Source organism: Staurois parvus, unplaced genomic scaffold (genome assembly GCF_062004578.1).
Source record: "Staurois parvus isolate SC_StPar_1 unplaced genomic scaffold, SC_StPar_1.0 ptg000450l, whole genome shotgun sequence".
NCBI classification, from domain to species: Eukaryota; Metazoa; Chordata; class Amphibia; order Anura; family Ranidae; genus Staurois; species Staurois parvus.
The window spans coordinates 4,283,270-4,299,936 of record NW_028318246.1 but is presented as its reverse complement, the minus strand read 5'-3'; the positions used below and the strand labels follow the sequence as shown (position 1 = coordinate 4,299,936).

General features: G+C 42.6%; 1 protein-coding gene across 4 annotated transcripts in view; it reads left to right on the top strand.

Annotated features, from left to right (window-relative positions):
• Positions 1-16,667, top strand: part of GPSM2 (G protein signaling modulator 2) — a 163,663-nt gene that overhangs the window by 126,803 nt on the left and 20,193 nt on the right. For all 4 annotated transcript variants that reach the window (XM_089688696.1, XM_089688695.1, XM_089688698.1 and 1 more), the window contains 2 exons: positions 13,554-13,662; positions 14,504-14,633. In XM_089688696.1, coding sequence (XP_089544822.1) covers positions 13,554-13,662; positions 14,504-14,633 — 239 coding nt within the window. The remainder of the gene's footprint in view (positions 1-13,553; positions 13,663-14,503; positions 14,634-16,667) is intronic.

Here is a 16,667-nt window from a genome sequence, read left to right as displayed (position 1 = left end):
CAAAAAAAGAGCAAAAAAAAAGTTTTTCTTTGTTTCTATTATAAAATTTAGCAAACAAGTAATTTTTCTCCTTCGCTTATGTGCATTGATGAGGCTGCACTAATAGGCAGCAGTGATGAGGGGGCACTGATGAGCTGGCACTTCTGGGCACTGATGGGTGGAACTGACTGGCAGCACTGCTGGGCACCAACGGGTGGCACTGATGGGTGGCACTGATGGGCACATGTGGGTGGCATTGCTGGGCATTTGTGGGCGGCACTAGTGGGTGGCACTGCTGGGCACCGATCATCAGGGCACTGATCATCAATGCCCTGATGATCGGTGCTAATACCTCCTCTGACAACTGCTGGTTCACGGTAGTACTTTCCTCACGCTCTCACAGCGTGAGGAAAGTGCAGCCAATAAGTGGCAATTGCATTTCCCGGTGATCAGTGTGTCATTGGACATAGCTGATCACGTGGTTAAAGGCCATTGTGATTAGCCTTTTACCATATCACGTGATCAGCGTAGGACACAGCAATCACGGAGATCGCCGGGTGCGCACCCCCGGGGGGCGTGCAGGAGAGCGCATTCTGGAGGATGTCATATGACGTCCACCCTGAACTGGCCGGCTGCAGCCGTCATTCGGCTATCTGCAGTCGGCAAGAGATTAAGGTAAAAAATTTTTAGGCATCAGTATCGCCCTAGCCACCTCACCCCCTTCCTTTTCCTTATATGAGCCGTCATTCGATCCAGGACTGTGCCTGTCTCACCTCACTTCCTGGTCTCACATTCTTTGCGAAGGCAGCAGGAGCCATTCCATTGCACAGACCAGGAAAGTGTAAACCTGTTTGGTAATTTTAGAAACAAAATTGCAGTTACAATCACTTTAAATTCAAACTCTGACCCCTAACAATTCAGATCAAATTCCACCTTGTGATCTCTAATGTAAAAGAACAGTATCCAAATAAGTCAATGGGTATACAGTAATGGTAAAGCTACTCTCTTTTCGAACAGAGATATATATAAAATGTAGAAAGAACAACATTACAATAATACCAGAAAATGTGTATGTGTGTTGTGGGGGTAGCTCAGGTGGGGGATCACCTTTCCTGGGATAAAGGTAGTCCAGACAGCAGGGCTTTTATAAAATCTGACTTGTCGTCAGTTTTATATTAAAAAGGTTGCAAGCATCAAAAACAAACAAAACAGAAAATAAATCCTCGCCATCCAGGCACTAACTAAACACAGAAGATTCCTCTCTCAACAGTGAAGGTCTTCTCCCTGTCTCCAACAAAATGAAAACCGTATGCAAACCTTTTCCTTTCTTGTACAATGCAAACTTTCATCCACAGCTCACTCAGATATGGCTCTGAGTCCCAGGCCAAGAGCAACTTCTTGCTCCAATCCTGTCTGATTGTCATCAGTGGATCACAAAATCCGGTTCGGAACCACCTCTGCCATAGTGGCCCGGAAAACCCGGAGTGGACTCCACCTTAATCTCCCAGATATGATCACATGCAAGGTGACACATAGCATCCATCGATCACCTTGCCTTTCATACTGTCACAGTGTATACAGTGCATTCATAAAGTGTTCAGACCCCCTTCACTTTTTCAACTTTATGTTGCAGCCTGATGCTATAGTTGTTTAAATTCATTTTTGTCACAGTAATCTACACTCAGCACCCCATAATGACAAAGTGAAGACAGAATTTTAGAAATGTCTGTGAATTTATGAGGGGAGAAGGGCCTTGGTGATCAAGAACCAGATGGTCACTAACTGAGCTCCATAGATCCTGTGTGGAGATGGAACAAAGTTCCAGAAGGACAACCATCACTGTGGCGCCCTCCACCGATCTGGGTTTTATGGCAGAAGGGCTAGATGGAAGCCTCTCCTTCAAAACACATGAAAGTCCTCTTGGTGCTTGCTAAATCTTTACAAAATGCACAGTTAGCGAACAAAAAAAAAGTAAATCAAATCAATATTTGATCTGAATACCCATCAGTTCAATTCATTGAGCTTTTTTGAAGAAGTACAAAGAAGCGGGCAACATTGAGGACCGTAAGTGGTTGGCCAAAGAAACTGAATGCAGCAGATGAAAAACACATCATGCTTCCTTTCAACATCGAAGATGTCCACCAGTGCCATCAGCACAGAATTGGCAGAAACCAGTGGGACCCAGGTACACCCATCTACAGTCTGGAGAGGTCTGGCTAGATGCGGTCTTCATGGAAGAATTGCAGCCAAAAAGCCACATCTCTGACATGGAGACAAGGCTAAGCGACTCTACTGTGCATGAAAACATAAGAATTTACCTGCTGAGTTCCTTCAAAAACGGTGTGCATAAGCACTGTGTGTACCTAGAAGAATTGATGCTGGTTTGAAGCCAAAGGGTAGTTGCACCAAATATTCATTTGATTTGGATTTCTTTTCTGTTCATTTACTTTCTGTTTTGTTAATTGATAAAAATAAACTATAAGGCTCCATTCACACAAGCTTTTTTTTTTTTTTTATCTCAAAAAGGCTGGAATAAAAAAGCTGGTAATAGTAATACTTTTAGTAGCGTTTAGAAGCAGTATCTTTTTTTTTTTTTTGCGTTTTTACAGTAGTAGAAAAAAAAAAAGTTGTTGAGTGTTTTAGTAGCGTTTAGCAGTGCTAAGAAGCATTTAGTGCTTTTTTTTTTTCTGCTGGAAAAACGCTCCAAAAAACTCTACAAAAACAGGCTAAGGCTCCCTGCACATTCTTTTTTTTTTTTTAACTTCTTAGGAGCTGTTATTAGCATTTTTTCTGCTCCTAGAAGCTAAATAGTGTTATCCTATGTGTTCCTGCACACTACTTTAGGCTATTAGTGTTTTTTGAGCTTCAGCATCTAGGAGCAGAAAAAAAATTGTTTTTGTAGTTTTTTTTGGAGCGTTTTTTCAGCAGAAAAAAACTAATAAAATGCTACTAACAGCTTTTTTCTAGCATTTTTTTACATGTGTTGTAAAAATGCTAATAAAAAATGCTAATAAAATGCCAACGCTCTAAATGCTACTAAAACGCTACTAAAAACCGCTATTACCAGCATTTTTTATCCAGCATTTTTTTTAGCTTAAAATAAAAACACTACTATGCATGGAGCCTTAATACTTCTATTTCTGAAAGTATTCTAAATTTATACTGAGTATGAACAGGAGCCAGGCGCTGTGTGGTTTTGTGAGAAAAGTAATACACCTTATATGGAGGTGTGCCTTTAGTAATTCATAGGGTAAAAAATAGATAACCAGCCTGTGGCTTTAAGAAGCCAAGTTCCAAGATGGATGGCCCATCCGCTCAGAGGGAAGCAGTGGAGAGTAGAACGCCTGTCAGTGCAGGGACCACATGTATCCAACGTCCCAGGTGACATCACCACGATGTAGAAAGACGGAGGGGGGAGAACCCTCGCTGGAGCCGCAGCGTTAGAAGGAAGAGGCCGGTTGCCGGGACAACAGGTTTCACGCGCATGCTCTTTATCAAGTCTGTGAAAAGTTCATCAATCGGCCATTTTATAGGAGACCTGCACGGCACAAGTGCGTTTTTTCCTCACTAATCACAGTTGACATATACCATTTACTTAATTCCTTTGGGACACATCTGTGCGCTTTTATCCAGACCGTTCTAAATTTATACTGAGACTGGCTGCAGCTTCTAAGGCTGACTTTACCCCTGAAGATCTTTGTTGAAAATTGTGTTTTTTAGATCGTTCATTTGATTATCTAAGAGTTAAAGGGAATGATTCAACCATTGGTTTCACCAAGAAGTAGTGAAAAACTTGAAGGACTGGAATAGAACATTTTTGTCAAATCTAATTTGAATGAACACATTTCTAAACATTGAATTCTCTCTAGGACAAGAGAAATTGTAACTAATATTTTGCACATGCCCTTGCCAAAATTAATCTGGAAGAAAAATATTCTTTCTACAAAAATTGTAAACAGTTACATGGTACGTTCAACAAAAATTTTTCGAAATGAGCCTAGGAGCCATGTTCATACTTTTCCCATCCGAATGAACTTCTACAAGTGTCAGGCCAGCTTAATGCTCAATGGGAGAGACTCACAGTGAGCAGTTAAATCAGAGCACATATAATCAGTACAGGAGAGCAGCCTCTGCAATACTGAGGGAAAGACTATATTTCACCTTTTTAAAATGGTGATCTGAGTATAATAAAACAAGAAATGTGAACTGAACGGTAAACCGAGACCAAATGGTAGACAAAATAGCTGGACAGTGTTAAAACAGAGTTCCAGTCACACTGCAATAAATAAGTCAGCAGCTACAAAAACTGCAGCTGCTGACTTTTAAACATCGACTCACATGTTCCTCGATCCAGTGATGTCCTCCATGCAGCCTGTTTCACCGGCCGTCTGGTGTTCCCGGCGCCTGCATCTTCACTGTGGGCACCCAACTGTGACAGCTTGCGACTTCACAGCCGGGTGCCCACTGCGCATGCGCAAGTAGCACTCTGCTTTCTGAATGGTCTCGTATTCTTTTGAGACATGACAGGGAGGGAGTGGGGCAGGACAACTCCGCTTCTGATCACCTAATTGATTGCAGTGGGAGTGGGTACCTGTCAATTCTGATTAACCCCCCTTTTAGGTGGAGCTCCACTTTAAGGACTCTATGTAATGCCAGATAAAGAGCATCACCAGGGTAGGTTATTGCAGGTGTGACTCCAGCTTGCTGGCCCCTTTCATCTGCCTTCTAAAAGAACACCAATATAACTGCAGGCCTATTGTTGGAGGATTGGTGGATCTCTACGATGACTTTCTAAGGATCAGATAGTTTAAAGCATTGGTGTAGTTTTGTGCTTATATTAACTGCACCATGAAAAAACCTTTGACGTTCTTCTCCAACCATTCCCATTCAGCAGTGCTGGAAAGAAAATGTAAAAGGGGTGCGCTGGTGAGTTACTGTTTGATGCCAGAATTGTTTTACACAAATGTAGTATCAAAAGTTGTAATAGAGATCTACTCACTCTTTACATTTAGGACATTTATTAAACTGTTTGTTAGTGTTAATGAATGTTATTTTATTAGGAATTTGTATTATTTTTGAAATTGTGCAAGGGCGCAGTTGTGTGAGGGCAGAGTTTACCAGAATGGTTTGTACATATTCAAAAAGTTGATTAGGTCTTGATAAGTAAAGTGTTGAAACCCTTTAAATAATCTTGTGTCTAATTTTGAATTATCCAACGTATCGGTTAAGAATAGCATTTTAAGGCTGCTTTGTATTGGCCAGGTGTATTTTATCCACTTAAAGACCGCCCGTCTACAATGTGCTGCAGACGGGCGGCAGCTACAGGCAAAGCGACGTATTGGTATGTCGCTCTGCCTATCCTAACACAGCATCCCCTCCCCACAACACGGGTGTGTTCCAGTGTGTCCACCGGACATAGCGGAATGAAGATCCTCTGAACGGGACCCAGTAGTCATGTGATCACTGTGCGATCACATAGTCACAATGCTTGCAAAGCTGTTATGAATCAATCTGGTTCATAACAGCTTTGCTTCTTTGCCTGGCGTGCTGTGATTGGCTACAAGAACTTAACTCATTCATGACAGTTCAAAGCAAGCATTGCATTGCAGAGCAATAATCTTTATTGCTCCTGCAATGCACAGTATGGTAACATTGCACTACTCTGATGAAATTATTTAAAAAAAAAAAAAATAGTAACTACTTACCGCCCCCATCCTGCAGACGAGCGCCGGCTCTGGGCAAAGTGACATACCCGTACGTCGCTTTCTGTTTCAGGGTGTGCGTGTGCATGCATGCGTGCCAGTCCGGGGAGAGAAGAGAGAACACCACACATATGTAAAAGCACTACGGTTTAAAAACACACATTAGATTAGCACATTTAACCCTTTGATCGGCCCTATTAACCATTTGATCGTTCCTATTAACCCTCCGATCACCCCGCCAGTGCCATTAGTACAGTGTCAGTATATTCAATTTTTTACTGATCACTGTATTACTGCCACTAGCAACATCAGATAGCGTCAGGGTCAGTTAGTGCCCCTCCTAGCCAGGGTCAGCTAGAGTTAGATTGCCCGCACACTATCGCACTGATGCTACATCACTGATCACCCCGATCACTAGTATAGTGTTTGTACGAATCAATATATTGTTCACGAACAGAACTATACTAGTGCCTTCTTTTGTATAGTATCCCCCAAAAACTCAGTGTTAGCAGGATCAGCCCCAGTCACTGCCAGCACTAGCGTTTAGCTTCTTCGCTGTTTTAAAGGAGATTTGTATCAATTGATTGTGGGGCAAAGCAATTTATACGCTCAACATTACATGGCTGTCCACCAAAATTCAGCTCTTGCCAGACAATTCGCATCAAAACCTAGCACGGTTTCCGAATTTAAAACTTTTTTGGACCTAACCCTCAACATTGGCATTGCAAAAAAAATTGATTGTGGTCATATTGGTCCACAATCCCAATTCATCATATACCCATGTTCTCTGCTGTTACATATATGCACAAGAACCAGCAACTTACTGGTATGTCACTGGACTTTGAGTGGTTATCACAGGGGATATTTATGTTCTCTGTGATAACAGTAAAAGTGATCCAAAAAAAAAGGGGACAGTGTAAAAACAAAAGAAAAAATCAAAATAAAGAATTAAAAAAAAAGAAAATCAACTCCCCCCTTCCTGTGCTTGCAAGCAAAGGCTAATGTCATGTCGGTATGCAAACAGAGATTGCACCATGAATGCGAGGTAACACCACGAACATCAGGGCGAGGGCTGTAATTCTTGCACTAGACCTCCTGTGTACATATAAAGTGGCGACCTGTACAGCTTTTAAAACGTTTCTTATCGATATTAAAAATGTACGTAGTTTGATGCTGTTGCACAGGCGTGTGCAATTTTAAAGTATGTCATGTTTGGTATCTATTTACTCTCTGTAATATTATCTTTTATACTTTATCAATTTGGCAATATATTGTGTTTTTGTGCATTAAAATTCAAAAGTGTATTAAATTAGCATTTGGGAAATCATTGCGCAAATACTGTATGACAAAAAATTTAAACACCCACTGTTTTATTTTCTAGGGCCTCTGCTTTAAAAATATATAATGTTTGGGGGTTCAAAGTAATTATCTAGCAAAAAAACGTTTTTCATATGAACAAAAAATGTCAGAAAAGGCTTTGCCTTCAAGTGGTTAGAAGAGTGGGTGATGTGTGGCATGAGCTTATAATGTTATCCCTGAAATGCCAGGATAGTAGAAGCATCCCCACAAATTACCTATTTTTAGAAAGCAGACACTCCAAGGTATTTGCTAAGGGGCATGGTGAGTATTTTGTAGATCTCTGTTGTTCCGAGTTTTTGGAAAATAAAGAAAACAAAAATTCATTTTTTCTTTTCTTTTTTTTTTTTCTTTTTCAAAACCTTGTGACAAAAATGATATCTGCAAAATACTCACCATGCCTCTTATGAAATTCCTTGGGGTGTCCACTTTCCAAAAAAGGGGTCATTTTGGGGGGGGAGGGGTGTTTGTACTATCCTGGCATTTTAGTGCCTCCGAAACTGTGATAAGTTTGAAAGCCTGGAGGTGGTCATTGGATTTTGGGATCCTGTATGTGTCTATTCTGCCAAAAAGTATCTCACATGTGGTATCCTAGCCAAATGTGTTTTGTGGTGTCATTCCACATATACCCATGGCATGCATGAGCAATATATAATTTAAATGACAACTTTGTGTAAAAAAAGAAAAAAAAAATGTTGCTATTTTCCCAAAATTTCTTGGGGTGCCTACTTTCCAAAAAGGGGTCATGTGGGGGGTTTTGTCCTGCCCTGGCATTTTATAACCTCAAGAAATGTGATAGGCAGTCAGAAAGTGAAAGCTGCATAAATTCCAATATATATACTGTACTTTGTAGATGCTATAACTTTCACACAAACCAATTAACATACACGTATTGAAATTTTTTTTTTTACCAAAGACGTAGCAGAATACATTTTGGCCTAAATTTTTGACTAACTTTGAATATCGTTTTTTTTTTTCAAACTTTTCAGTCTTTTTCATTTATATCAGCATGGCATGACTGTGCAATTACCAGTTGAATTAGAGCAGCACCGAATAGCAAAAAAAATGGCCTGGTCATGAAGGGGAGTAATCTTCCAGAGCTGATGTGGTTATTGTGGGTAATGTCCTATTCTTTAGTGTAGAGTTTCAATTTGTTTGAGTGACATAAGATTTAGCCTAAAGCTTATCTCTGGGATTACATTGTGCCCCCCCTTACACAACCCTCCACCTCTCTTTCACTGATTGCTGGGTCGAAAAAGGAAAAATAATATTTAAATGCCCATTTCACGTACCTTAAAGCGGAGTTACACTCACACTGTCAAAAAATAAAAGTCAGCAGCTACAAAAACTGTAGCTGCTGACTTTTAAAAAAGCCACTCGCCTGTCCCACGATCCCGGGGTGTCCTCCCCACAGCCTGTTCCAGCTGTCTGGTGTTCCAGGCGCCGGCATCTTCAGTGTGTGCACCCGGCTGTGGGAGCTTGCGGTTTTCCATTGTGCATGCGTGAGTAGCTCTGCGCTTCCTGAATGGCCCCGTAGTGTTCTGGGACCTGTAACGTGTCTCAGAAGATTACGGAGAGGGATGGTGGGAAGACAACTTCCGCTTCCGATCGCCTAGGTGATCACAGCAGAAGAGGGAGCGGGTACCTGTCAATTTCAGGTACCCGCTCTCCAAAGGTGCCAATCCTTAATGAGGAGCGGGGGACCAGTCTTTAAAGCGGAACTTCTCCTTTTGGGTGGATCTTCGCTTTAAGTCATGATCATTAGTGTTAAGTTTATTTTTCTCTTTTGTTTACATTTGGCAGTCTTACTGTGTGTCAATGTCAAAGCCTGTGTGACCTGTACACTTGTATTGGCGGCATACACACAACCAAAAACATAAAGCAAGGGTAGGCAACCTTTGAGAGGTAGAGATCTACCTGAACAATATGAAAAAGAAACCACAAGACAAAGTTTTAAAAAGAAAATATCAAAGTAAAAATATAAACTTAGCCTACCATTAAAAGTGGACAGTTTTAGTCGGCAGAGCAGTGGACAGTGTCAGTAGGGCAGTGGATGGTGTGTGGACTGTGTCGGTAGGGCAGTGGATGGTGTGTGAATAGTGTCAGTCGGTAGGGCAGTGTCAGTAGTTTAGTTTTATTCAATTTTTTATTATTTTTACGTTTTTACTTTTTAACAGCCCTGTTGGGGGGTTTTGGTGAAATATCAGCAGTCTAAACAGAACCCTGATGGACAGAGAAAGTGAAGGAAGAAACAGAGCTCGATATCCATCTCTGCAGCCCCAGCAGCACAGAATGAATGAACAACAAGAGCTCTGCACAGTCTCCCTGTTCATTCACAAACTGAAGCACAGGTAACATAGTTTGTTGTGCTTCAGTTATGACTGAACACAGTAAGTGATTGTACCGATCGCTCATTGTGTTCATTCAGAAAAGGAAAGTGTCAGTAGATTACATATCTACCAGCTCCTTCCCCCGCTTTCCATCCTGAAACGATCCTCAAAATAGCTGGCGGGAGGGAGAGGACGGGAAGTTGGCAGTGCTGTGAGGAAGGAGGGTGGGAGACCAGAGGAGCACACAGGGCGACCTGGGCAGCAGGAGGAAAGGGAACATGGACAGGAGGGGTGGAATTTACTGGTGTCAATTCCCTGTAGCTCCCTCTTGCAGCAACTGAAAGCGTATAGGAGAGAGAGGAGGAGAAGCTGGCTTTCAGGTGCTGCAAGGGGGAACTACAGAGAATTGGTTCCAGTAAATGCTGCCCCAGCTCCTGTCCAGGTTCCCCTTCCTTCTGGTGGTACCCCCTTTTCAGCAGCCCTGGCGCAGCATACTAAGTTGTTCCTTCCCTGTGCCGCTCTGCATATGTAAGAGGGAAAGGGATTTAATCTACTCGTCACCTACCCGCAGTTGATGGGTAGATTGCATTCGACGGGTTCTTGACCCCTGACATACAGACTACTGCATAAGCACCAAAATATAATACATTATATCATGCATGCGCCAACATCTTGTTGCAAGAATTAGACTGGCCCTGGAGGATGGCTTAAAAAAGATGTCAGATTTTTGAAGAGATACTGTAGGTGCCAGCTCCCCCTCACTCCCCCTCTCTGTTGGGGTCCCTCAAGGCTCTGTCCTTGGGCCCCTTCTCTTCTCCATCTACACCTCCTCCCTTGGCAACTCATATACTCTCACTGCTTCAACTACCACCTCTATGCTGACGACACACAAATCTATCTCTCAACCCCCCACCTCACCCCCTCAGTCTCCGTCCGAATCACAAACCTACTGAATGACATATCAGACTGGATGTCGCTCCACTTCTTTAAACTGAACTTCTTCAAAACCGAGCTCCTAGTCTTCCCCCCAGCCCGCACACCACCCCTTATTGACTTCTCCATCACGTCCAACAATGCCACTATCAGACCCGCCCCGCAGGCTAGAGTACTTGGTGTTATTCTGGACTCCAACCTATCCTTCCAGCCCCAAGTCCAATTATTAACAAACTCGTGCAGACTCCATCTCCGCAGCATCGCCAAAATCCACACGTTCCTAACCCCAGAAATCACTAAACAGCTCATCCACTCCCTTATGATATCACGACTCGATTACTGCAACTCCCTACTCACTGGCCTGCCTCGCCACAGGCTATCCCCACTTCAGTCAATCCTGAATACGGCAGCCAGACTCATTCACCTTACCAACCGCTCCGTTTCCGCCACCCCCCTCTGCCAATCCCTCCACTGGCTTCCGATTGCGCCACGGATCAAAATCCTAACACTGATGTACAAAGCTGTCCACCATACTGCCCCAAATTACATCACCGACCTAATATCCAAGTACCACCCAACATGCACACTCCGCTCCTTGCAAGACCTCCTTCTCTCTAGTTCCCTGGTCTCCTCCTCCCACGCCTGCCTCCAGGATTTCTCCAGGGTGTCACCCATCCTCTGGAACTCCCTGCCCCAACCCATCAGACTATCACCTACTCTCCTCTCCTTTAGGCGCACCCTGAAAACCCACCTCTTCAGGGAAGCCTACCCCACCCCCTGCTAATTCGACGACTTCCTCCACTCTTCCTACCACTCCATCCCCCACAGCTAACTCCTCCTGTACCACTATCCCCTCCCTCCTAGATTGTAAGCTCGAAAGAGCAGGGCCCTCGATCCCCTCGTGTTTTGCCAAAATAGGAAATGAGCAGGAATCCATGGTTGTCACCAGGTTCCCCAGAACCAGTGTCTTCATTGGAATATTTTTCTTATACTTTATTCTGGTGAAAATACAAAATTTGAGATTTACTTTCTCTTTAATTATCGGTGATAATGGTAAACAGGACAAACAGAGAGGACAAGGGGCAAAAACTTAACTGGCGTTCTTATCCTTCTCCACCGTTATACTTTAAGATGTTAACAAAAATGTGTATCTTTATTTGTTACAATGACTTGTGGGTGCTGACATTATTCACTGATGTTCGATGTGCTAACCTTTTTCGCCTTCATGTTGGCCTTAATCTTTCTTCTGTTTTAGTTTTGGGTTCATATTGGGAAGGTAATTTATCCATTTTGTCCTGCTAATGGTATTTTGATTTGCTGCAGGGTAATTGAGACTAGGAGGATTAAAACCAGGCCTCTTTATGGATTGTGTTGATGATTCTAGTTAAATCCTGTGTTTTTAGTTCAACCTCTTGCAGCTGTATTCAAATGAAAATGCATCCTTTTTGACCTGCTTTGCCTGCAGTTTAAGTGCACTTTAACCACTTGCCCTCCTGAGGATTTACCCCCCTTAATGACCAGGCCTCTTTTTGCTACTCGGCGCTGCACTAATTCAACTGATAATTGCGCGGTCATGCAATGCTGCTTCCAAACAAAATTTACGTCCTTTTTTTCACACAAATAGAGCTTTCTTTTGGTGGTATTTGATCACCTGTGCGCTTTTTATTTTTCACGCTTTAAACAAAAAAAGACCAAACATTTTGAAGAAAAACAATATTTTTTACTTTCAGCTATAAAAAATATATAGTAAACTCAAAGTTAGTTATAAATTTAGGCCAAAATGTATTCTGCTCCATGTTTTTGGTAAAAAAAATCCCAATAAGTGTATATTAATTGCTTTGTGTGAAAGTTATAGCGTCTACAAACTATGGAGAGATACTGCAATTTACGCCATTTTATTGCTATACAGCGCTACATAAATGAAATTTACATCCTTTTTTTCCCCAAAAAAATTGAGCTTTCTTTCGGTGGTATTTGTGCGTTTTTTTTATTTTTTGCGCTATAAAAAAAAAAAAAGCTGACAATTTTGAGGAAAAAAAACAATATTTTGGACTTTTTGCTATAAAACATGTCCAGTAAAAAAAAAATTTAAAAATCAAATTTAGTCATAAATTTCTGCCAAAATGCATTCTGCGACATGTCTTTGCTACAAAAAACCCCAATAAGTGTAAATTAATTGGTCTACGTGAAAGTTATAGCGTTTACAAATGGCAGGAAAGATACTGGGGTTTTTCATTTTTTTTTATACTAATAATGGTGGCGATCAGCGACTTATGGCGGCGATCAGCGACTTATGGCGGGACTGCGGCGGACATTCTGACACTGGGGGGGGAACTGACTTGGGGTCAGTGACACCAATACAGTGATCAGTGCAAAAAAAAAACTGACACTGTACTAATGGCACTGGGGAGGAAGGGGTTAACTTTATTATTCAGTGAAAGGGTTAACTGTGTGAGGGGAGTGTTTTACTAGGGGGCGGGGGTGTGTACTGCAGGGAACACCGCTGATCGGGACAGATAAACTCTCCTGTCCCGATCGGCGTGTCAGGAGCTGTCAGGGAACTGACAGAAAGCACAGCTACTGCAGCTTTGCTCTCTGTCACTGATTGCCGCCGATCGCCGGGACATAGCCGGTAACGACCAGCTGTGACCCGGGGACTGAGATCCGCGGCCGTGATCGGCGGGACAGGTAGGGCAGCGGCGCGCCTCACGCGCGCCCCCTACTTGTTTTAAAAACACACGTTTTAAAACGTGGTTTTGCCCAGCTGTGCCGCCCTGCCACCGTATTTCTACAGTGGCTGGGCGGCATGTGGTTTATAAGACATATTGGGGCTGATTTACTAAAACTGGAGCACTCAGAATCTGGTGCAGCTGTGCATGGTAGCCAATCGGCTTTTCATTTCAACTTGTTTAGTTAAGCTTTGTGTCCAAAGAAATGAGTGTGTGTGTATAATGGCTGAAATGTTGTGTGCTGAATTTGGGTCACCTGAAGCTCTCTCTATATATTTTGATATGTTAATTATGATTTTGGAGTTAAGGTGGTTCCTTCTCAATTTTTTTTTTTTTTTCAGCAACTCGCATTTGAGAGGCCTTGTATTTTTCTTTATTTTCAGGTTGAGATAGTGGTTCTTATAGGGCCAGTTGTCTCCGTGTTATGCTTTTTAATATTGCCAAAAATGCTTATTAACTATGGAAATAACAATATTTAGACATTGTTTTCAAGTTGTTGCAATATTGTATCATTGTTTTTGCAGAGTGGGAGAAGGGCGGGCTTGTTGGAGCCTGGGGAATGCTTATACTGCCTTAGGTAACCATGACCAAGCTGTGCACTTTGCAGAGAGGCATTTGGAAATATCCAGAGAGGTAAAAGAAGCAACCGAATTTACATAAGGCATTTATTGTGTGTGTGTGTGTGTGTGTGTGTGTGTGCGTGCGTGCGTGCATGTGTGTGTTTGTTTGGGGGGGGGGGGCAGGATATATTTTGATTCCTTTTATAAGTGAAATCTTGACTCACTGCTCGACTGTCATCTAGGCAAAACATTTTGGCAATTAAGAAAAACCCTTTCTGAATAAATTCAAATATACCCTAAGCTGATTAAACATGTTACAGTCCAAACGTACTTTCCCATTTTTAAGCCTACTGTACCAACAACTATGTAACAGGAGAGCCTGACTGGATACAAATTAAAATATTTTGGTAGGCCCTAGCATTACATTTGGTAAATCTAAAAGCCTGTGTTGACAGATCTTTGTTCTTTTCAAAGGGGTTTTGCATTCCCATACATGTCTGTAAGTATGCAAAAGCTTCTTACAGGAGGTCAAATGCAGATTAGGTCAGCTACAGGTCAAATACACCTTCCCCTGAATTCTGAATAATTTGAGAAACATTTCAGACTGATGCTATCAATACAAACTCAGCAACTGTTGACTTGGGCCCTAAAAAAATGATATTGAAATTGTGCAGTCTGTTTTATATATCTATAGCCATGGGTTACATGTTTGGCTATGGCCCAAATATCACACAGCTTTTGTACAAAGCCCCATTTTTTAGAAATGCGGGTTTCAGCCTTCAACATTGGAGATATGTGAAAAATTGAATTTCCATTGTATGCTGTAAATATGCTTGGTTGTACCTGCAGTGAAGAAGCACATTGTATAATGTTTTTAGCATTGAAATTTCTTAATAGGTTTTTTTTTTCAACAGTTAGGAGATCGAAATGGAGAATTGACAGCCCAGCTGAACCTTTCCGACCTACAAATGGTACTGGGGCTTAGCTATAGCACAAATTCTTCAGTGTTGTCTGAAGTGCAGGATGTGGACACCAGTTCCCTTGGTAAGAACACGCTGAAGCTGATTTACTAAAGGATTTGAGAATCATCACACAATAAATTGTGTGAATATTCTTTTCTTCAATCGTGTAGATCAGGTGTCCTCGAAATTTTTAAACAGGGGGCCATTTAACGAACCTTCACCCTGTTGGGGGGCTGGACTATAGTTTGAAAAAAATATGAACAAATTCCTATGCACGCCGCACATATCTTATTTGTAGTGCAAAAAAAACTGAAAAAAACAATACAATATTCAAAATGCACTGTACACTGTAATGCACTGGACACCGCAATGCACTGTACTTTGTAAGGCACTGGACACCACAATACACTGTAACGCATTGGACATCGCAATGCACTGTACACTGTAACTCACTGGGCACTGCAATGCAATGTACTCTGTAATGCACTGGACACCGCAATGCGCTGTACACTGTAACGCACTGTACTCTGATACATTGGACACTGCAATGCACTGTACTCTGTAACACACTGGTCACCGCCATGCACTGTACACTGTAACGACTGGACACTGCAATGCATTGTACTCTGTAACGTACTGTACGCTGATACACTGGACACCGCAATGCAGTGTACTCTAACACACTGGACACCGCAATGCACTGTGCCTGGTGTTCTCTCCTCCTCTCCTGTTGCTCGTCTGGCTGCAGCAGGTGAAATCCTGGGCTTCCATTCTGCCACTCACAGCCGAGGACCCAGCGAGCAGCCTAGCTATTTGCCGGCCAGCGCCATTTTTCTTTTTTTTTCCCGAATTTTTTTTCATGGCTGGCCCAGTGGGTTGGATAAATGTCTTTGGCGGGCCGTGCACGGCCCGCGGACTGTAGTTTGAGAACCCCTGGTGTAGATGAAATAAGTAAACACAGATATCTCCATTGTCCCTTGAGGTACACAGGACTTTAGAAACAGGCTACACTGACACCTACAGGAGGTTGGGACACTGACAAGCAGAAAAGTTTCTAGGCCAGCCCACATATAAGCCTTCCTCTGCCTAGCGTGCTTCTGTGTTTTGCTAATGTTCTAAGAGGTTGGAGACATTTTCTTAAGCTCTGCTAAAGCAAAATTCGAACTGATTTCTGTGCTAGATTTGATTGACTTTGTGAATTGAGCTGATCTCTATATTCAACCGCTACCTTGATCTGCATTTCCTCAACAATAGCTTTTAGAGTCTGAACCCCACTAGACTGGACAGGGCTAGCCTGGAATGTGACTTTCAGGCACTGGACTCTGCATTGTGGTGCTTTCCAAACTTTTGTGTGTGATGTTGGCCACGGAGTGCTTTCTGAGTCCAGAGCCATAGCACAACCCCAGGTGTGACCCTCTCTCTGCAGACTCTGTGAGTAAAGTTGGTCGGGTTAAAGCACATTACTGTGTGCCAAACCTGGCTCAAATTCTAAATTCCTCCCACTGTTGATTTTTACCACAGTTAACACAATGCTGATATAATTCACTCGGTGGAGTGCTGCATGCTTGTGTTCTATTTCTCGTCAATCTGCCTGGAGGAACACCATCCCATTGCTACTCTTGCTCCTGAAGCACCATGTTGATTTTTCAGACCCCAATCTTGTTCTACTGCCTACCCATTGTGACTTGGTCACCTCCAGCCATCTGAAATTCTCATTAGTATCAACTGCCCAGATCTATAATTACTTGAGGCCTAGTTGCTTACTGCAATGTACCACTAAACGTCTTCTCAGAGACACAGAGGTCACTCCTACTGCTGTGGGTGACCTCAGCACATACTCCCCTAGTGGTTCTAGGGGTATTGAGTCAGTATCCCCAGATATAAAGCAATCAATGCCTGGAAGCTGGGACCCTTTATTGTGATAGGGTCATCTTTGTTTGGGTTTCTGCAGCTCTGCCGGGAGGGGCTGGTGCCTCCCCCATGTCCAAAGGTAACTCTGTGTCCACCCAGTTACTTCAGCATTCTGCCCATAGAAGATATACATGAGCCATCTCTGAAAATAGATTACAGTCTATTGGAGAGGCTGTTGCAGTCTCCTGCAGTTGACACAGATAGA